This window comes from Canis aureus, chromosome 22, assembly GCF_053574225.1.
Source record: "Canis aureus isolate CA01 chromosome 22, VMU_Caureus_v.1.0, whole genome shotgun sequence".
Classification (NCBI taxonomy): Eukaryota; Metazoa; Chordata; class Mammalia; order Carnivora; family Canidae; genus Canis; species Canis aureus.
In genome coordinates this window covers 8,739,941-8,761,910 of record NC_135632.1, presented here as the reverse complement: position 1 = coordinate 8,761,910, position 21,970 = coordinate 8,739,941, and the positions used below count along the sequence as shown (strand labels likewise).

The 21,970-nt window shown below is 46.4% G+C and overlaps 1 protein-coding gene and 1 long non-coding RNA gene across 7 annotated transcripts in view; one reads left to right on the top strand and one right to left on the bottom strand.

Annotated features, from left to right (window-relative positions):
- Positions 1-1,569: 1,569 nt before the first annotated feature.
- The window catches only part of GYG1 (glycogenin 1), a 33,803-nt gene continuing 13,402 nt past the window's right edge, over positions 1,570-21,970 (top strand). For 2 of the 6 annotated variants that reach the window (XM_077864757.1, XM_077864755.1), the window contains exons 1-5: positions 3,443-3,476; positions 4,809-4,944; positions 6,946-7,120; positions 7,408-7,570; positions 19,397-19,523. In XM_077864757.1, the coding sequence (XP_077720883.1) occupies positions 3,458-3,476; positions 4,809-4,944; positions 6,946-7,120; positions 7,408-7,570; positions 19,397-19,523 (620 nt within the window). In that variant the 5' untranslated portion in view covers positions 3,443-3,457. Of the gene's footprint in view, positions 1,645-1,972; positions 2,115-3,442; positions 3,477-4,808; positions 4,945-6,945; positions 7,121-7,407; positions 7,571-19,396; positions 19,524-21,970 lie in introns of those variants that run through there. The other 4 variants (XM_077864756.1, XM_077864758.1, XM_077864760.1 and 1 more) reach the window with 4 other exon arrangements.
- LOC144293741 (uncharacterized) lies at positions 7,445-20,909 on the bottom strand. The gene is made up of 2 exons (XR_013360978.1): positions 20,342-20,909; positions 7,445-7,661 (listed from the first exon to the last, which is right to left on the bottom strand). It is a non-coding gene; the product is annotated as an uncharacterized LOC144293741 (long non-coding RNA).

Sequence of the window (21,970 nt, the reverse complement as noted above, 5' to 3'; positions counted from 1 at the left end):
CTAAGGAAATTTTCCCTACTGTTCTAGTTGTTCCCAGATCTTCCTCCTGGATTTGCCCTTTTGTGAAAGCCCAGCCCGGGGAACTTTGCCGTCAAGCAGCAGGTGGTAAAGGATCACCAAAGGCAGGAGGGTTTCTGAGTGAAAGATGGATACTTGACTCTTTCAGGTCCACTTACCAGTATGGAAAGAAGCCATTTAGACCTGGAGCACCACTGTTTTCCTTTTTTCAGGTAGGTACAAATCAAGCACAGCCTACATATTTCTTTTTTTTTTTTTTTTTTAAGATAGATTTATTTATTTATTTATTTATTTATTTATTTATTTATTTATTCATGACAGGGAGAGAGAGAGAGAGAGAGAGAGAGGCAGAGACACAGGCAGAGAGAGAAGCAGGCTCCAGGCAGAGAGCCTGACGTGGGACTCGATCCTGGGTCTCCTGGATCACACCCCGGGCTGAAGGCCGCACTAAATCGCTGGGCCACCGGGGCTGCCCAGCCTACATATTTCTGAAAGAGTGTCAACTTTTGGGGCGCCTGGGTGGCTCAGTGGTTGAGCATCTGCCTTTGGCTCAGGGCATGATCTCAGGGTCCTGGGGTCAAGTCCCACATCAAGCTCCCCGGGGGGAACCTGCTTGTCCCTCTGCATATGTCTCTGTGTCTCTCATGAATAAATAAATAAAATCTAAAAAAAAAAAAAAAAAAAAAGTCAACTCTTCTAAACCCACAGGGTTCAAATATGTGAAAACTCCTCCACCGTACCCTTGCCACCACATTTCCACCTGCTACAAAGGAAGTGTTTATAAAAGCAAGTAACCAGGAGCTCTTTCCAAGCCAATCAGTGGTCTCCAAGCCATGGTGGGGTAGGGAGAAAGGGAAGGAATGAAGAGAGTTTCCTGGAGGATGATAATTAAGATGCTGATTCTTGGGTTGGACCCTTAAGATTTTGGTGCAGGAGGTCTGGACTTCGGACCAAAAATTAACATTGTAATAAGTGCCCTAAGCAATTATAATGTAGGAAGTTCAGGCCTACAGTTGAGGAAACTGTGATAATTGGTTTAAGAATAAAGCAATAGGCCTTTGCCATAAAACACCTATTCTTATGCATCTATTTCACTTTTTGAGCTGATGTTGTCAATTTCCTATTTGGCTTCCATTCAGCATTCACTGAGCAGCTGTTGTTGGCAGAGAATTGTATTACCTGTTCCTTTCCTGGTATATTTGGGCTGGGTGGAGGGGATGGGGAGAGGAGGAGGGTGTGAGCACAATAAAGAGCTATTTCTCAACTTCCTAGCAAAACGACAAATTCACCTTTTCATGATTTGTGAAACGGATTAACCTAAACAGCTACATTACCCAACCACAGTTACCATAATTTGCTAACCGTATTAGGGCACCGAGGTCCCAGAGATGTCATGGCCTTCCTGGTAGGAAGATCAGTTCCCTAAACCGAAATGCCTCCCTTCTCCACTTCATGACAGGACCCTAGGCAAGTCATTCAACCCTTCTGTAATTCAGTTTATCTGTGAAAGGAAGAGGATATAGCACCCACTTCACCGAGTTGGTGGAAGGAGTGGATGGGACACCAATGGACGCAGAGGGCTGCAAGGATCGAAATTACATAGCGAAGAGTCTTTGCATTTTTTTGGTAAGCCACGAGACCACTGTGGATATAAAAAAAGTATAATAATAAATAAGAGGTTTCCAGAGGCTGATGCGAAATGAGTGAAATGTACACTTTGTTCCAAACAGTTCAAGCGAAAGCTCCGCGGAGTGGGGTCTGGTGGGTTTTGCTTTCCGGGTCCTCGACCCCGCGGCTCCTTCGGGAGTTTGTCCAGCTGCTGCCGCGGTCCCCCCGGGAGGGAGGATGCGGAGGCGCGAGGTCCCGGCAGGTGCCCCCGGGGGCGGGACGCGAGCCGGGCGCGGGCTGGGGGCGGGGAGGGTGCGGGCGGGCGCCGGGAGCGTGCGCGGCCACGTGACGGCCGCTATAAGAGCGCTCGGGGCCGGCGCTGGGCTCCCGCCGCGCTGCTCCCTCCGCGCTCCTCCCGCCGCGCTCCCCCCGCCGCGCTCCTCCCGGCCCCGACTGCGGCTGCGGCGGCCCCGGCGGCACCATGACAGGTACGCGCGGGGATCCCTCCCCGGGGCCCCCGCCCCGCAGCCCCCGGGACCTTGCCCGGGCCCCCGCCCCGCCCCGCCCCGCCCCGCCGCGCCGCGCACCCCCGGAGTTCCCGGCCGGCCGGGGACCGCCGCGAAGTTGCAGGCTGGCTGCGGTCGGGCGTGGGCGCCCTGCGACAGCCGGGGCCGGGCGGGCAGCTGGCGGGGCCTGGGCCGCCTGCCGGGGCCCCGCGCCCGCTTCCGTCTCCGCCGCCGGGAAGGGCGGGGGGGCGGGCGGAGCAGCGGCGGCGCGGCCGGGGGGCGGGGGGGAGCGGCGGGGAGCAGGTTCCCGGGGGCGCCCGGCCCGGGCCCTGGAGCGCGGCGCGGGGGCACCTGGAGGGGCGCGCGGGCGAGGGGGTGCGGGGAGCCGGTTCCCGGGGGCGCCCGGCCCGGGCCCCGGAGCGCGGCGCGGGAGCACCTGGGGGGGGCGCAGGGGCACCTGGAGGGGCGCGGGCACCTGGGGGGGCGCAGGGACCCCTGGAGGGGCGCAGGCACCTGGGGGGGGGCGCAGGGGCACCTGGAGGGGCGCGGGCACCTGGGGGGGGCGCAGGGACCCCTGGAGGGGCGCGGGCACCTGGGGGGGGCGCAGGGACCCCTGGAGGGGCGCGGGCACCTGGGGGGGGCGCAGGGGCACCTGGAGGGGCGCGGGCACCTGGGGGGACGCAGGGACCCCTGGAGGGGCGCGCAGGCGAGGGGGTACGGGGAGCCGGTTCCCTGGGGTGCCGGGCCCGGGCCCCGGAGCGCGGCGCGGGGGCACCTGGTGGGGGGCGCAGGGGCACCCGGAGGGGCGCGGGCGGGGGCACCTGGAGGGGCGCAGGCCGGGCCCCGGGGCCGCCCGCCGGGGCGCTCGCTGGCGGCCGCGCGGAGCCTATTTTTAGGCCCCGGGGCGGGGCTGCGGCCAGCTGGAGCCCGGCGAGCGCCCCGGAGCGGCTCCCGCGGTGGGCGCGCGGCCGCTCACTCGTTGCGGGGGGCGCTGCAGCCGCGGCCCCGGGCGGTCCCTCCGCTGTGGAGGGGCTGAGAGCGCGACTAGACACTGCGGGGCCGGCGCGGTTCCCTTTGCCAGCGGCCCCAGGTCTTTCCCTGGCTTGTAAGGTGCGCCGGGGCTTGCAGCCTGTGGCCCTAAGCCTGCGCCCTGCCTCACCGTGCACAGCATCCCCATCCTTGCTTCCTGAAATCACCGAGTCCTGTTTAAATCCCTTGTTCAACTTCTCTCCAGGTTGCCCTGGAATCTGGACCACTGTTGGTCAAGTGACACATTAGGCATGTTATCCCCCCAGATTAAAGGCTCCTGGGGCAGACTGGCTGAAATGTTGCCATCTTCTCATGGTGGGTTGAAGGAACAAGTCAAGGCAGACGTTGATGGGCATGTCAAGTGACAGATGTCACTGTTTTGAGCTACCCTACAATGTGACTAGCTGGGAAGCCAGTGGCCCTTGAGGAGTGGGGAACAGCACTGTTTCAACGCTCAATAGCGAGCCTTTACAGGAAGAGAGTCGGGGGCGGGGGGTGAAGATGCCCTCTGGTCTGAGTCTGGGCCCCGTGTTAGCCCCCTTGACAGCCTGCAACTTTCTCTGGCTTATCAGAGGAATTTATTCTGTCTCCAGCTTTCACAGCTGGAAAATAATGGAGAGCATTACTTTATGACAAAATGTCCCAACTCCTTGGTTGGGCAACAGTGCCCCCAAGTGACCCCTGCCAGTGTTTGATCCTAAGTATCCTGTACATTTGGATGCCCACTAACTTGTTAAAATCCCCCCAGAGATAGAGCGTACCTCAGACTCCTTCCAGGGAAGACCTGGAGAAATCCCAAAGGCCGGGTTGGTGGTCTTGGGAGGGTGAGTCTTGTTCAGTAGGAAGAACAGTTCATGTGTTTGCCTTCCCTTCTGGCAACTGAGTGGTTTTGTGTGTGTGTGTGTGTGTGTGTGTTGGGGGATCCCATGGTACAGGGTGGGGCGTGCTGTGTGCCTCTCCAAGAAAAAGGCAGATTTGTTAGTGCTTTTGAGGTGGTCCCTAAATGCAATTAACTCTAGCTGCTGTTTAGATAAAAGCACTAAGGAGGGAAGGCCTCTGTCGAGGTGATGTTTGAGCAGTGACTGTTGGTATGGCGGCGGCCGCGGCGGTTGGGGGTCGGGGGGCTTTACTCCAGGTTGAGGAAACACTATATAAAGCCTGAGGCTTGGCAGAAGCTTAAGCATCAGAATGAAGACTGTGGCCTCTGCTTTCAGATGCTCTCATTTGAGGTCATTAGTGAGATTTGTGGTTGGCTGAAAATACTTGTAGGAAACAGAAAATGGACCTCTTGATTTCTTCATTACCACCTGTTAATTGCCCAAGGTTCACCTTCTGGTGTTAAGCTACTATTTAGTCTGAGAATTTTGCGTGTTTGGGCTCTAAATTGGATTTCATTTTTATAGCTTAATCAGTCTGTCGGAGATTGCCAAGGATGTTTCTGCTAAAGAATGGTCGTGAATCATTTTTAAAGTGGGCGCTTGGGTTCTTCCCCCCCACTTCCAAAGAGGCTGCTCCTTAATTAACAGAGCAAGTTGATCTCAGAGAGGCTGATTTTGCCAAATTAGTGGTTGCAAAGGGTCCTGGGGTAGCTTTTCCCAGGTAGGATATTATAATCAGTGTGGTTTTTCTCTTTGTCTTTGTATTAAGATCAGGCCTTTGTGACACTGACCACAAACGATGCCTACGCCAAAGGAGCCTTGGTCCTGGGCTCGTCTCTGAAACAGCACAGGACCACCAGGAAGCTGGCCGTGCTTGCCACCCCGCAGGTCTCAGACTCCATGAGGTGAGGATCTCACTGCTGGTCTGTGGGTGCGACTCTGCCCTCCGCCTCCCATTTCTGGCATCCCTGGGCACTGAGGCCATAGCCTTTCCAGAGGTTGAACACTAGGTGGAGAAAGATCAGAATTGCTGAGCTCCTTCCTGGGAGCTGCTGTTCTGACCCATACTCTTACTGGTTCCGGTGGGAGAAGGACTCTTCTGTAAGCAAGTCCTCTAGGATGACCTGAGTGAATGTTTTAGTCCAGGCATTCCTTTTAGGTGGTCACACTTCACTTGCATTCCTTTCCCAGAATGCCACAGGGGCTGCTTTGTTTCCTGTTTTCACCCAGGGAAAGCTCAGGTGACTGGGGAAAAAAAAAAAAAAAAAGCAGTTTTCTCTAGTGTCCATAGGCATTTGTAACCCAAAGATGTTTGTCTATCATTTAATAGACTAGAATGTTTGCCAGGGCTTTCTGAACTAGGGATTGTGCTAGGAGAGCACCCCAGGGGTGGGAATTGGAGGACACAAACTGCTTGTTGATTGGGTTAGTTCACTTTGATTTGTTGGTATGAAACTTTGAAGTATTGGACTGAACTACCTAGATCCTAATACTACAAAAACATGTGGGCACACTAGCAGCTCTGTATGGTGTCTATTTTTGTTTTCCTAGCCCTTTTAGAAATTGAAAATACCCTTTTTGTGACTTTTTTTTTTTTTTTTTTTTTTTAATGATAGTCACACAGAGAGAGAGAGAGAGAGAGGCAGAGACATAGGCAGAGGGAGAAGCAGGCTCCATGCACCAGCAGCCTGATGTGGGATTCGATCCCGGGTCTCCAGGATCGCGCCCTGGGCCAAAGGCAGGCGCTAAACCGCTGCGCCACCCAGGGATCCCCCTTTTTGTGACTTTTGACAAGAACTATACCACATGCCAAGGACCTCTGAAAAGGTTGCTTTATATAATGAGAGATAGATGTTTTTCACACACTAATAACCTTATTTCTAAAGGGCCATTTGGGAAAATGCTAATGCTTCCTAATGTGTACATCCTAATTTGTAGTCTCTTTAGTGAGGATGCGTGTAAGAAGACAGATGTAAGTCTTCGATCCCCCTTTACTGTGGTAAATGGCACCGCTGACCATTTATTTTCAAAAATATCAAGTTTACTGCGTGAATTGGAACGTATTTTTCCACAGCTTGGAGACAGTACATTACGAGTTTTGTTCTACATGTCTCAGACTGTTATAAACTTTCAGCGATGACCTGTTAATCATTTCTGTTCCCCTGTGCTGAACTTACGGTTTTACCTAAGTCTTCCCCCACTTAACCCACCTCAAGATTGCTTCCTAAAATAAATCTTGAGTTAATTTGGGGCCCAGAAAAGTGTTGTACCTCACAAACCAAAGTGAGTCCCTTATTATGTCAAAGTGCTAAGCATACTGTAAGTAAGTGTTGGTTATATTCTGTTCTAAAAATTGGCACCCAAATAACTGAGTCCTTTAACTCCTTTTGGGATGCAGTGTTCTCTGTCAACTGCTTTAGCAAAAATGGCTAGTTTTAGGCTTCATTGCAGGTATGATATGCACTTAAGCATCATTTGTAAAAACATGCAGTGGCCCGCAAGAATCCGTTCTAATGAGATATCACTGTTAAATACGTAGGCTGTTGTAAAGATGTGCTCTTTCCAAATGGGAGTCATATCTCGACAGGCAGTTTCTATAATTCGCATTGTATTCAGTGATCCAATAAGAATTAGGAACCTTTTGCTATAATAATGTTTAAGACAAGTACTTCATCTTCACCAGAGCAATTTTTATTATTGTAGTGAAGTTAGCTGCACATGCAAATTACTACAGTTTGGCCTGAAGTAAATTAAGACCACCTATTTAAGAGATTGTGCTATATCAAAATAACAGATTGCTTTAGTAATTGATGGGTAGGCTAGTAGTTCAATTTTACATTAGATGGGTTACTTGTTACTTATCTGAAAAGATACTAAGTGCTGTTTTCTGGGTTTTATTTTGTCAGAAAAGTTTTAGAGACAGTCTTTGATGAAGTCATCACAGTAGACGTCTTGGACAGTGGCGATTCTGCTCATCTAACCTTAATGAAGAGGCCTGAGTTGGGCGTCACGTTGACTAAACTGCATTGCTGGTCACTTACGCAGTATTCAAAATGTGTGTTCATGGATGCAGATACTCTGGTGAGTGTGGCTTTGATGACTGACAGGATGTATATAGTAACTGAGACCAGTTAGGCATTTGAGGAATGCTCTCAAGGCTTGACAGTGAAGTTCAGATAAAACCAGTCATTAAAAGCATCAGGTGATGAGGGAGAGTAAACCCAGGCTACCTTACAGCTGTCACTTGAATGGTTAAGAAAAGCAGCAGATTGCATCTTTTGTGTTGGATAATGTAGGGAGAACTTATATTTATGGGGCAGAACATTCCTGTAATGCTTTCCCTCCCACCCCTCCCCCCTTTGAATTAGGTCCTAGCAAATATTGATGATCTTTTTGAGAGAGAAGAATTGTCGGCGGCACCAGACCCAGGGTGGCCTGACTGCTTCAATTCTGGAGTCTTTGTTTATCAGCCTTCAGTTGAAACGTACAATCAGCTATTGCACCTTGCTTCTGAGCAAGGCAGTTTTGATGGTAGGTATCTGTTCTCTTTGTATGCGATAAGCCGTTAGTAACTTCTAGGGGTTGCTCTTCTCAGGGATCTAGTTGCTTTGATTCCTTGTGCCTGGAAGACAGCAATGCATGAGATGTAGCACACATTTTCATTTGTGCTCTTGTTGAAAAGACTGTTGTGTGTCTGTGTGTGCATATGCATTTTTCTTTTATAAGTGCATAAGATTAACCTAAGCTCAGAGAGGCAGTTTTACACACCTGCCTTTAGCTGGCTTTCTTGTGTCTAAATTAGAGTATGATAAACGAACTGTGACTATTCAAGAATTGAAAGACATTAAACAGATCAAAAATGTTAACATCTGTCTTTAAACTAAAGTAAACTTAACCGCAACAGCTAACAGGAGGACCAACCATTTTCCCCATAGAAATTGGAGGAATAAACCTGATAATTTGGCTCTAATTCTCCTGGGAAGCATTTAAAAAGCAAGACAGGAAGTTAAATGATTAATCTCTGTCTCCAAATTCTCATTCCCTATAAGGCCGCACATCAGAGTGGCATTTGCAAGGCCAAAGAGTAGGACGTTGGCAAAGTCAGCATCCATTTTCTATAACTTATAAGTGCATCTGTAGCTACATGTATTTATAGAAAGTTTCTAACTATTTGTGGATTTAGGGACCCACATCCTTTGGAGAAATTTGATCAGATGAAATAGGAGGTATGTTTCTGTTTCAGGCCAGTCTCTGAAATAATAAATAACCCATTTTTTTAAACAACAACAAACTATCCCAAGACAAAACTACTAGTTAATGTGCAAAAGCAGCTCTTTCTAAAATTCTGGTGGATCTTTTGAATAAAGAAGAAAGCCAATTATATCAGAGAAGGATCCGCTCTAAGAAGCAGCCAGTGTCTTAACTAGCAGATACTTGACGTTGTGGCAGAGAGCTCTGAGCTTGGAAGCAGCTGCTTGGCACCAGGAATCCTCTCCCTCCCCCGCCCCCCCAAGAGCAAATCTGAGATTGCAGGGAGTAGATCTTTTGAAATTAGCATAAATGACTTTCCTCAGATAAAATAAGGTTTGGCCTTCAGTATAGATATGAAGATTCATTTCCATTAACTAGTTATAAAGTTAAAAATCAAAATCTCACATTTAAACGTTTTAAACTAAAAGATTAAAAGCTTATCAAATTGTTGAAGTTAAAACAAGTTCTACCTAAATCTGAAATTGGGATTTTTGTTGTTGCTATTCACAGGAAAACAAATTGTTTGGTCCCTTGACAGAGAACATGTGATATGCAGCTACTGAAATGTCATTAAAAAGAATAAGAAAGTTTAAGTTTCCATCTTGAGTCCCTATTTGGCTAGTTTATACTCTTCATCAAGCCCTCTCAGCGTGGGGCTGATTTGGCTTCCTAGGGGACATTTGGAAACATCTGGAGACCTGTGGGATTGTCACAACTGAGAAGAAGGGTGCCACTGGGATCTAGTGAATAGAGGCCAGGATGCCACTGAACATCCTGTGGTGCACGGGACAGGCCTCACAGCAAAGGATTAGCAGGCCCCAGTTGTCAGTAGTGCCAAGGTGGAGAAACTTTGCTCTGTGCCAAGACACTATATGCTCTAAAACAGTGAGCAGGGATATCTTCACCAAAATGAATGGTGACATCTGATAAGAGGTGCAGTCTTAGTTTAAGCACCCTTAAGTAAGAAATGTGTTGAGTGATCACTGTGGTCAGGGCCAAATACAACTTCTTCATTTCACTGGCTTATTTCTTCTATGGAGCTGCTAAAAAATGAAAGACCTATTAGTACTTGAGTTCAAAACACATACTCCTTATTTCTTCTACTTTGCATAAAAGGAAGGTGAGAGTATTTTTAGCAGAAGTCCACTCTTTGTCTAAGCCTTCCCGTCAGGTGAAGAGCTTTCTTCATCTCCTCTGATCAAATTTGGAGGAAGTAGTGAAATCTGCCAGAAATTCAGTATAAATTCTCAACTCCAGTAAACAATTCACATTCTAAAGTAGCTCCAGCAACCTGAAATCCAAATGATTCGTAATAGCGTAAAGAGAATCAATCCAGTTTTTTAATCTAGACAAGTACTAGGTTTTGTGGTTGAGAACAAAGAGCTTGGATACCAAACAGTAGGATGCCGTGGCAAATTATCCAGGTTACAATTTTAGAATGTAAAACTCATTGATTAGAACCCGATCTGAATTGTCTACCTTGTCTGGGAATGAAGGAGGTACTAGAAGAGTTGATGGATTCGTTGTTAAGAAGCCAGGATGTGTGAAATGTGCCCAACTAGAAAGCACTTGCTGCTTTTTCAGCCAGAATCTGAAACCACTGAGGGAGTCTCTCTGTGCCTAGTAGCACATTTCATTATTCAGCAGGGTTTCCAGGAGCTGGTCTTTCTGTAAGGTGTTCCATTTACTGGCTTGTCGGTGGCAAGGGATTGAATTTTCTCTGTTAATAGAAATGCTTAATTTAAAGAGTTGAAAATTCAGTTATGCAGATGGAAACCTATAGTTATTCTCAATATGTTGTCTAAATTCCACAGAAGAATAGATCAGCAGCTCTTACATGAAAGGTAGTTTTCCCTTTGTGTTGATGAGCTTTACTTCCCGAAGAAAGCTCCCAACATACCGTGGGAGCCTCTTCTGCACTGGAAAAGTTTACTGTCCTGTTGAATTAATACCAGTATGACATAAAGACTTACTGGACTGACCCTTAACATCTTGTCGTGAACTGCATCTTTTTTTCTAATGGCGGTAGGAACCTCGCTTTGCTTCACGTTTTCAGCGCAGTGCACCATTTTGTATAAATGTCATGTCATAGGCACCGAGATATGAACATTTTCAGTGTTTCCTTTCACATTTTCTAATATCCATAGGTATATGCCATCTCTCTTCATCCCACAGTTTTACTGAACAGGGGGCTTAGGTCACAGCCTCTTTAGATTGGTACTAAAGAAAACCCATTTATAGGTGATTGTATTTCAGTCTGAATGTCTTGCAAGTCCTGCTTAATCTCTTGCATACGTTCAACAAAAACTATGGGGCCTGGTGTCCATTGACAAGCCTCACAGGCCCCTGGTGCCTGAGTGTTTGTGACTGGTTTTACAGTTCTTGTGCTGCAGAGGAATGTGGCTGGCATGCCTCTAATCACCAGCCCTCTAATTACTACACCCCCGCCATGCCTCTAGCCAAGAGAATAACCCTAACATGGCAAATCACGCTAGATACCTTGACTTCTCTCTTCCTTCCAAATATATGGAGTATTAGAATTTAGAGCTAGTGGCTGTGCACCTCATTCATGGCTGAATCCTAATTTTCCGGAGTGCAGTGTCTAAGTTCCTATACTGTTCGTGTTTGCAAACTGTCTTGGTGCTTACTTCATAACTGAAGGTACAGGTTTCCTGAAAGTTGAACAATAGCTGTTGTGAAATACATACACGCTAGCATTTTATAGATTGTGACAGGTCAGGTTAAGTCGGGGTTTGTTAGCAGCGAGAGGAAGAGAGAGGTCATACCAGATACTCATCATCGGTTTTGTCTCTGCATACTCATGTGCAACAAAGGTGATGCCCTCGGCTCTTGAAGAAATCAATCTGAATGCAAGTTGAGGTTTATTTTCTTTCCCCTCATTACTCTAAAGTATCCTAAATTAAGGACGCCTATACAGTTGGAAGTTTAGTGCTTGAGGATTGCTGAATGTTTAATTTTATCTCTTTGTATTTGTTTCAAAAACCTAAATCAAAAAGAAGAATTCATATTTTCCCCATTTGGAGTGTTCTTTAAAAAAAAAAAAAAAAAAGAAAATGGGGATTGACTTTAACATAAATACCCTGTGCTGTTTACTGGAGTAATGAAACTTTGGTCTACAGTTGAATTTTCAGAAAGAATAGACAATTGGCGATTGAATATTAGGTATGATTTCATCTTAAGCAGAATCCCAAGACCGGCCATGAGCTCCTTATACTTACATGTTCCATATTCAGATTCCAAGTGGTCACGGAGCCCCTTAAACTGAAAGATTTTTTTTTTTTCTGTGCTAGCAGATGCAGTAAACCAGGAGGGTATGCTAAGTTTTTAAAAATGATTTTTAACAGAAAAGAGTTGACGTTAAATTCTTCTAAAGTGTAAAATTGACTGCACTGCTACCTCTTTTAATCTTCGTGGTAGGTTAGGCTTCAAATTGAACCTGCCCAAAAAAGGAATGAAGGTGAGAGGTATTTCCAGATAACACTTGTCTTGTCCAACCCAAATCAGCTCAAGTTCCAGTGTGCCTCACTGGGTCCGCTGACTCGAGGGCTTCTCCCTTGCCGGCTGCCCAGACACAAGGCTGCCTGTGGCCTGGAGGGTTCTTCTTAGGTCGCTTTGAAAATTACTCTGCGCTTTTGCACTTATATCATTTAATTGATAGTTTGAGTAGTCAGCATCCCGAATAAGTAAAAACGAAAAGCAAAAGTCCTGACATGTAATAGCAAGACAAATGAGCACCCAGGTTTTTTTCTCAAGAGCTATTTTTACCTCCTTGGACCCATGAGTATTTCTTTTTAAATTAGCCATCTGTTTGTCTCTAGCCTTGTAACCAGCAGGGATCATGAGCCCCGTGAGAAATCGAGAAGGGGGAAAGGACCAACGTGTTACGTGTGTACAGGCTCTCACACTGGCCCTCCTCCTCCACACCTTTCCCAGTGGTCCCATGAGGTCGTCAGTCACCCTCCGGTTCACATATTCACGTAGCAGCAGGTCTTTCTCAAGGGCCTGCTCTGTAACCAGGATGAGGAAGCCCCTGGCGTAGCGTCAGGACAGCAGCTTGCCCAGCGCTCCTTAGTCGGTGGCAGAGCCAGAGCTGAGCCAGACAGCGTTTCTTCACTCCATGGCTGGGTTGTGTGTGTGGGTTTTTTTTTTTTTTTTCCTTCCCTCCTAATTAGTCCCTACTGCAGCATTCATGAAAACGTATCTTGATAGTGACACAGGATGGAGGAGAATCTCTGTGACATGGGCCTTATTACAGATTAAGTACTTAAAATTCATTTCTCTGCATAGAGAACAGCTGCTACATTCCTCGTCGTACAGATCAACGGAGGCTCTTGTCTACTGTCTCTACAGCTGATTGCTCTTTTCCCCCAAACCACAATATCTAAAGTACCTTGTCTTTTTCTAAATCGGCTGCACAGTTTATAGTCTTACATTGTTTTGTGAGTCCAGAAGTATTTTTGGAAATAATACTCTCTACATTTAGAGAGTAGTCCATTTGGCATTTAAATCATGGTAGGTACTGGGGCACCTGGGAGGCTCGGTTGGTTAAGTGTCTGCCTTCAGCTCAGGTCATGATCCCAGGGTCCTGGGATTGAGCTATATACTTCTGGCTCCCTGCTCAGTGGGGAGTCTGCTTCACCCTCTCCGTCTTTTCCTCCCTCTGCTCATTCTCTTTCTCTCAGTGACTAAAATCTTTAAAAAAAGAATCATAAATAACTCTAGGTACTAATATGGGCAAGATGCTAAGTTTAATGGCCAGCAGTGGACTAGTAAATAATTGATTTTTTTTTATCCCTGCCTCTATAAAGCTTACAAGACCTTACAGAAATGTAATAGGCCTAGAATAAATGTTCCCTTGCATTTATACATTATTTAAATACCCTCTTGATTATTAAGAATCTTTCTTTTTTTAAGGTACTATCTGTTTATTAGAGAGCAGGCATGTAAGAGGGCACAAGGGCACGGCAGTGGGGGTGGGCTGTTGGGGGCAGAGGGAGAAGGAGAAGCAGGCTCCCTGCTGAGCGAGGAGCCCAACCTGGGGCTGAATCCCAGGACTCTAGGATGATGACCTAGAGCCAAAGGCAGATGCTTAACCTACTGAGCAACCCAGACACCCCAAGAATCTCTTTCTTTAAAAAAAAAAAAAAGTGATAAAAGTTATTACCATGAGAGGCCCCTCTAACTCTGGGAAATAAAGCATTGTGGAAGGGGAGGTGGGTGGGGAGATGGGGTAAGTGGGTGATGGGCACTGAGGAGGGCGCTTGATGAGATGAGCACTGGGTATTCTATATGTTGGCAAATTGAATTTAAATTAAAGAAAATTAGTTAAAAAGAGCTATTTAACATGAAGTGGTAAAGTAAATCAATTGTTCTTGGCTTAAGTGGGTTGAGGCCAGTGAGATGCAGTGATAGTCCCAAGCTGCAAGTGCCTGGATTTCCATGAGCTGCCTAGGGCTCATCCGCTGGTCCTTGGTAAACCTCTTAGAAATATCACCAAGATCATTCATAAACTGTAATCCTTAGCATGCTTGCTCTAGGCAGAAGCGATGACACTAGTATATCGTGGAAATCAGTGTTAACAGGCGAGTCACCTTTTCACTTTGGCACTTGCCTGTATCTCTCTATAGTACTAAGCATGTTTTACTCTATATGCTTGATACCCGCTCCTCTGCCCCTTTATTAGATTGAGAACCATTGGAGAGCTGAAACCTATCTTATTAATCATCCTGTTCATAATACCTATGCCTAATTTATGATACGTCAGCCGTTTTCTACAGAAATGAAACTGCGAGTTGCATCCTCTGGTAAAGGAGGAGTCCTTCCCCTAAAAGACTCTAAACCAGTGCTTCGCATATTCTAATATGCAAAGAAATCACCTGGATTAAAGGATTAAAAGGTGGATTCTGATTCTGCAGGTCTGGGTTGGGGCTTATCATTCTGCATTTCTGTCAGGTTCCCAGGCAATGCCTGTGGTACTGAAACCTGGAACACTTTGAGTAGGAGGATTCTAAAGGGAATGTTCCTGTGGCTGAGCTACTAGGGGTCACGTTTAAACCAGAAATGACCCACCCTCCCTGCTATCCACAGTAGGCAGGCCAGCTGCCAACAGACTATGGAAGAGTACAGAAACAATTGCACAAATTTGAAAGGCAGCACTCAACTCCATTTCTGTCTTATAAAATAGACCGAGTTTCTGATAAATGCTGTGATGTGTTTATGGTTGCCAGGTTCATGACTCTGCTCAAAAGACCTGGAAAATACTGAGGGATTGTAAGGCGGTTATTATACTCGGGCAGCCAGGTGGAAGGATGATGCAGGATCTGATATTTGCTTTTGTTTGCAAAACAGGTGTCAGTGTCTCTAGTCCCATTTCCTTGTTTCTCTCACCTGCGTTGCCACGCCCTGGCCTGATGGATCACAGCTGCCGGCCGGGATGTCTCCTAATCATGTTTGTCGGTTCAGAGATGATTGAGATTAGAAGTGTCTTAACCTGTCAGAATAAATTAAAGCTGCATCTAGAAGTCTGACTGAAATGTACTGGACTAAAAAGTCCTGGGGGTTTTGTAGTGAGAAGTCAGCAGCCTTCAGAGCATTCCTTAGGTTTTGTAGCACAGACATGCTTAGGTTGGCATTCTGTTTTGAATTGTGCTCTAGCTTAAGGACTTTTTTTTTTTTTAAGATTTTATTCATTTATTCAAGAGACAGAGTGAGAGAGAGGCAGAGACACAGGCAGAGGGAGAAGCAGGTTCCCTCCAGGGAGCCCGATGCAGGACTTGATCCCGGGACTCCAGGATCATGCCCTGGGCCGAAGGCACATGCTAAACTGCTGAGCTACCCAGGGATCCCCTAACTTAGGGACTTCTAAAAACGCGGGATTAGGGGCACACCTGGGTGGCTCAGTGGTTGAGCACCTGCCTTTGGCTCAGGGCGTGGTCCTGGGATTCTGGGATCGAGTCCCCCATCGGGCTCCCTGCAGGGAGCCTGCTTCTCCCTCTGCCTGTGTCTCTGCCTCTCTCTGTGTGTTTCTCATGAGTAAATAAATAAGATCTTTAAAAAAATAAAAAGACAGGATTGATAACCCTACATACATTTTTTTCGGATGAAGTTAAAAATTTGCCTGACCTTGAAATTTGAAATTGTGCATTTGGAAAAAGATGTTTGAAGTGCTAAACTTAAAAATCCTGTAAGAAGCTACAGACTCCCAAGGTGATGTTTAATTCTATTTTCAATCCACAATTTTGGGCTAAAAGTTGACCCTTTGAGATCACAGAATGAGGTCGGTGGCCATGGACCTTCTGTGCTCTGTCCTGTCTGCTCCGGGAGCAAGATCTCTGCTGGCTCTTGTAAGGATTTGCCAGTTGAATGTGCACCGCTGACGCACAGGTCTTCCCTGCCCGTTACACTTGATGCTTGTTTCCTATCCCACCGGTGCTGCTTGGCCTCGGGGTGGCGCATGGCTGCGGGGCTGATGATGTTTGTGGGCTACCTGAGGGTAAAGAGGGTAAACGGAAACAGCCTTTTGTGGCCAGAGGCAGCTGACCAGGGGCTCTAAGGGATCAACCGCTCTGACTCCTGTTTCCCGGGATCATCCTGTCCGATTGGGAAGTTCTGCTTTACAACTACTCTTCTGACCTTCATGGACTTAGATGCCTTCCTTGTACTGCATGTAGTCAGTAGTCCATTTTTAGTGGAATTGCTTAACTTTACAAAGGTCTTACAATGTGGCACTGAAAAAAAAGCTGGTAGAAAAATATATATAGCATGATGCCCAATTTTCCAGAGTTCAGAAACAAGTGAAACTACATATGTTGTCTGGGGATATGTATACACGTGGTAAAACCTAGGAAATCAAGACCATTACAAATAAAATTCCTTTAGTTACTTCTGGGGCAGGGGCAGTAGAATTGGAATAGGGAGCCCACGTAGAATTTAAACAGCAGCGGTAACATTAGAGTTCTTAAATTGGGTATTGGGTAGAGTTATATAATTAATATGCTTTATAAACTACACGTGTATTTTTCTTTTGATAGTATATTTCACAATGAAAATAACAGGTAAAGAATGTTTAGAAAAGATCTTGGCACAATCTTGTTCATGCCCCGCATCCTATTGTTATTTTAAATGTCTAAAAATAATGCACCTGTGCTAAGGAAAAGTCAGGGAGAGCTTACCTGGAACACCAGTCCCCTCCTACAATTATTGTTGTCTCATTTATTTCCTTCCAATATGAATGTTGTTAGTTATGATAAAGATGTGTGTCTCTGTGTATCTTTATATTGCATGATGGATTCCTGGTCTTTCTAGCCCTTAGTCTTAACGGCAGAATAATAATCCACAGGTGGTCAGTAGCCTAACGTACTAACCATTCCTCTTTGGTGGAATGTTCAAGTCATCTCAACTTTTCTGCTGTCACAGAACATCGTCAGGTTTCTTGCATTCATTCCACAAGTCATTCACGTTATCTGTAAGGCATTCTGTGTGCTTAGAACGCAGTCAGCAAAACGTCCTAGTCTGTGTCCTTGTGCAGTTTAGAGTCTAATGGCTAACCATTCCTTATTGTATATTGCATCTAAAGCATAATTAATCCCCAGACTTTCAAAAAAAATTCTGAGAGAATAGTAGATACACATGCAGTTGTAAGAAAATACAGAAAGTTCCCATGTACCTTTCACCCAGTTCCCTAATGGAAAAATCTCACATAATTCCATAAACAGGAATCGACACTGATGGAATCCATCAGCTTCAGTCAGATTTCAACAGTTTTAACAGTTTTACGTGTTACATGTTTGTGTTAGGTATGTTTGTGTGTTTTTGTGCAGTTTTATTAGGTGTGTATTTTGGTGTGACCACCACCACAGTCGAGGTAAAACAGTTCCATCACATGCTATTCTTTTATAGCCATGATCTCTTCTCCCCCACCCTTTCCCCCTCCTTAGCCCCTGGCAACCATAAATCTGTTCTCTATAATTTTGTAACATAAAGGATGTTATATAAACGGCACAATATAGTATGTAACTGTCTAAGACTGGACTTTTTCACACACCATAATTCTCTTGATCCATCCAAATTGCTGTGGGTATGAGTAGGTTTTTTTCCTTTATATTGTTGAGTAATGCTCCGTTGTATGGAGGTATCGCATTCATACACCTGTTGAAGGATATTTGGACTGTTTCCGGTTTTGTGCTATTATGAATAAAGCTATGATTTCCTAACCCCTTTTTTTAATGATTATATGTGAAAGGAAATCAGTAAGACATCAGACCTCTGGACCTCAGCCACCAGTGTCTACATTTGGGGTGTCCTTGTAGAATCCAAAGTATGCCTCCGATGAATGGTATTGTGTTTTGGCTTTAATATTTTGTGTCTCAAAATATGTTTCCAACATAGCTAATCTCCTTTTGTTCATGTAACCGGTGAAGCACATCCTGCCACTGTCTTTATTGTCCTTGAGAACTTAAGAGGATAAAATCTTGATTTTTCTGTTGAGCTGTTTGTCCGTGGAGGAATGAGGACCCATCGGAACCTCCTTATATCGAGAAGTTGCTCCGTAGACATTTGTTCAACGAATGCCTTTGATCCATAGAGTTGATTGAGGGTATTTAGAAAGGATAAGATACACAGAGGCTGCATAAGGGACACTTGGACTTCAACCCTAATGCTTTGATCTTACTACTTAGTTCCAAATATTAAATAATCTCCAGATTTTTAAAGTCTCTCAAAACCAATGGAAACCAAATAATAATGCTAGCCAGTTGGGGCTGCTGTATATGTGTGCTTGGGGGCAAAGCAGACTAAGGAGGGAAGTAGCTGCTCAGTGTATTAGCCTTGCACTTCAGAAGAGCCTGCTCTTCTCCCTGCCTGCCAACCCGCCCTTAACACTGCATGCCTGCGCGTGCACACTTGTGTGCATACACACACGCATGCACGCACACCCCACCCAAGCTGCTGTTTTGCTGTATGAAAGACTGGTTCTGTGCATGTTTCCTGAAATCTCATGAACCTAAAACAGAGGACGTGAGCTGTGTGGCAGAGGTGGCTTAGTGACCTGTTTGGTTACTTGTGTGTTTATGATTTAGGTCAGACACTTAGCAGCTTGGCTTTCCACTGCTATTTCTTTTGAATGAGTGGCCACGTTTGTGCCTTTCCAAGGAAGGCCTAAAAATCAGGAGCCCCGGGGTCTAAGCAGGCGTCGTGCTGTGTGGTCGCGGCTGACGCTGGTCCCGGGGATGACTGACCTGGACCTGTCCAGAGGCTTGCTCGGTGTCAGGAGAGTGCACCCGGGTGATGCATCTTTCTGGGGCTCTGGAAAACCATTCAGTTATCCTAGTTTGCTCTCTGTTGCTTTTTGACTCCTCCTGCCCCTATTTTTTTAACATAAAGTCAAAAGTCCTTAACTGGGGATAAAGTCTGTAGTCTGAGCCTGCGTGTCGTGGTCCGTGCCTCCCTCTCTGAGACTCACCCGGTGCCACGCAGCCCTTCCTCCCACCCCGAGGTCTGCTTGCACAGCCTCACGTTCCTGCCCACCTCATATCTTTGGAACATGCTATTTGTTCTTCCTGAAACACCATCTGCCCTCCTGCTCTCTCCCTACGTTTGTCAAGGCCTCCTATGTACCCCCCAATCTTGGCTTCAAAACAGCTTCTTGGTGGAAGCCTTCCCCAGCTCCTCACATGTTCCTGAGCCACTTCCATGTGCCTCTTAGCACCCAGTACTTTGCTGCTTTTCCTCCCCATTTGTGATGTTGATTGACTCTTAATTTGCCGGTACCCATGTATCCTCTCCTTGCCCTGCTCCCCATGAGGATAATGACCATTTCTCTGTTGACTCTTCAGTGCCTGGTGCTGTGTCTGGCATGTACCAGCTGCTCAGTAAATATTTGTTGAATGAATGAATTAACTTGAGAAAATGGCCATCTCCTAAAATGTCCTTGGTACGTTTAACACAGAATTTCTTATTTTAATAATGGAATTTGTACCTATTTTTTGAAGATCCAGTTATGTGTTCTGATAAAATTACTGACCGGTCTTTGAAGTTTATGACTGTGATTCTTTTTTTTTTTTCTTTTTTTTTTTTTTTGTCTTTCAGGTGGGGACCAGGGTTTACTGAACACATTTTTTAGCAGCTGGGCAACAACAGATATCAGAAAACACCTGCCATTTATTTATAACCTAAGCAGCATTTCTATATACTCCTACCTCCCAGCATTTAAAGCGTAAGTGCACAGGTTTAACTGTTGTTGGGGGTGGTCAGGGCAGGGGAGTGGGATTTAAAATTTGGTGGGGCTCCTCATGGTTATTCTGAGGTCAGTCACCTCAGAATAGGTGGGAACTTTGAGGGAAGTCTTTATCTTATGAGAAACATGGCTATAGTGGGGAAAGGTCTTGATGTTATCAGTTACTTTGGAGTAACCCCGAGGGCACTTAGCCACCTTATGGGAGAAGGCTCCCATTTGCTCCTGGGGTGCCACACCCTCTATTAAATCATCCCTGTGTCATGGTCCAGAACCCATACTGGGCACAACCCTAACTTCTGCTTCGTAGTGGCTGCTAAGCTTCAGTTCCCGTTCCTTTAAAATGAGGACATTAACCGCTTTCTCCGGTTATTATGGAGCTTAAGCAAGATGCTGGCAACAGGGTGGGGTCCCGGTCCAGAGGGGGTGGAGCCGAACTACCTCAGTTCACATTCTGGAGTAGTTTCCTCCTGGTTGGTTCCTAGTTACTCAACTTCTAGCTCAGGATGAGTTAGTCTAGTCACCGAACTTCTCTGCCTCGATGTCCTCCAAAGCCGATTGTGATCGTTAAGGGAGGTAATTGTATGAAGTGGGTAGGAGGAGGCCTGGCCTCCCTTTAGCACTCAGTAAATGTCAGACTGTTAGTCATTTTTATTTGAGAGGAGGCCTAGCAGTAACCGTAATCTCTGACGCCAGAAAGGCAGGGTGTGTGTTCTCACTGTACCATTTACCAGCTATATGGCTTAGCCTCTGTGCCTCAGTTTATCCATACACAAAATGACAAGGAAAATAAGCCCTACCTCCTCGAGTTGTCATGGGGACGGCATGAGTTCGCATAGACATAACGTGCTCAGTGGACCTCTTGTTTTTGGCAGCCTTACTTGTTTGGCACTCCCCTTCGTGTGGTCTCCTTCTGCAGTTAATGCAGCCCCGTTGCAGAGCTTGTCTCACTGTGAGGGCCCGGGCCCTGCTCTTTAGCCTCTGACTCATGTGTGTTGAACGAGGAAGATGATTCAGGCTTCTTGAACAGAGGCCAAGCTGAGCTGTCCGGTTGATCCTGAGACACAGCCCTGAGCGGCAGAGGTCTTGGGTGAGCTGGGCTCGGCTCTGCAGTCTGTCCTGCTTGGGCATTCCTGAGCGAGGAAAACAAAGGGCCTTTCACTCCTCGGATTTCATTATCCAAAGTCCCCTCTCTAAGTCTCCTACCACAATAATGAGCACGTCTGGCTTTTTGTGGCAGAAGTGTTTCCTTTTCTGTTCTTTTCCTGGGCAAACTCTGTCAACATTCCCCCAGATAAGGATTACAAGTGTCTTGTGTTCTTTCCTCCCTAACTGTTCTCTTGGCATACGTCTCTGACATATTATAGCCTCTTGATTGTCTTCCCTCTCTAGAATGAAACAGGCAAACTCTCAAACATGCCAGCTGCAGCCCAAGTAACACAAATAGAACAGGATTCGCTAGCAAGGGGTGGATTTAGAGAAAGTTGTTTGTTTGTTTGTTTTGTGTTTTGGCCTCTCTGTCCTTGGCCTTGTCTTGCTTAGAAATGTGGGCCTGATTCTTTTCATCCTTATTGCCTTACAACCTACCCTGCAACTCTGAGCCATGCTCCTGCAGGCTAGCTCGTGATAGCTCGATCCCCGAGAACTGAATTTGTTATAAGAGGGCGTTGGGGGGACGCCCCGGTGGCTCAGTGGTTGGGCGCCTGCCTTCGAGCCAGGGTGTGATCCTGGGGTCCCGCAAATGAGTCCCATATCGGGCTCCCTGCATGGAGCCTGCTTCTCCTTCTGCCTGTGTCTCTGCTTCTCCCTCTCCACCCCGCCCCCCATGAATAAATAAATAAAATCTTAAAAAAAAAAAGGCAGTTGGTTAACGTAATTGACTAGACTCAGCTGAGCAAGCAAAAAGATGAGAGGATGAAGGGGAAAGAATCATTAGTAGTGTGAGCAACTCTACCCACCATCCCACTTAATTCTGCACCGTGAGCATGAGTCCTGGGATGACGGTGGGGGAGACGCGAATCTGATCTCCTTCCAGTTGGTCTCAGTCCCAAACAGAGTCAACCTAGTGGTTAAAGGTTTGTGTTTTCCGTGTAACGTGGCCCCCGGTGCCTAGCAACTATCTCCCCTATGGTTCATTTGGACTCCATCTGATTTTTACCTTAACGCCAAAATTGAGCACGCTGCACCTTTCAGCGGTAGCCTGCTTTGCGCAGACACTGCTCGCCTTTATTTTGTTCTGACAAGAACAAGAAGCAAGTAGAGCAGAGTTAGGTTTTGGGGGAGAGGGGTCGGGGAAGATGGACTTATTTGCCCCTCCCTCAGAGGAACCCACTTGTTTTTATATCCTCTGAATGAATTTCCCAGAAAAGCAGCTTGAGATCTCAATGACCAGAATGGTTAGGATGGTTTCTTTTTCCCAGCTCAACAAA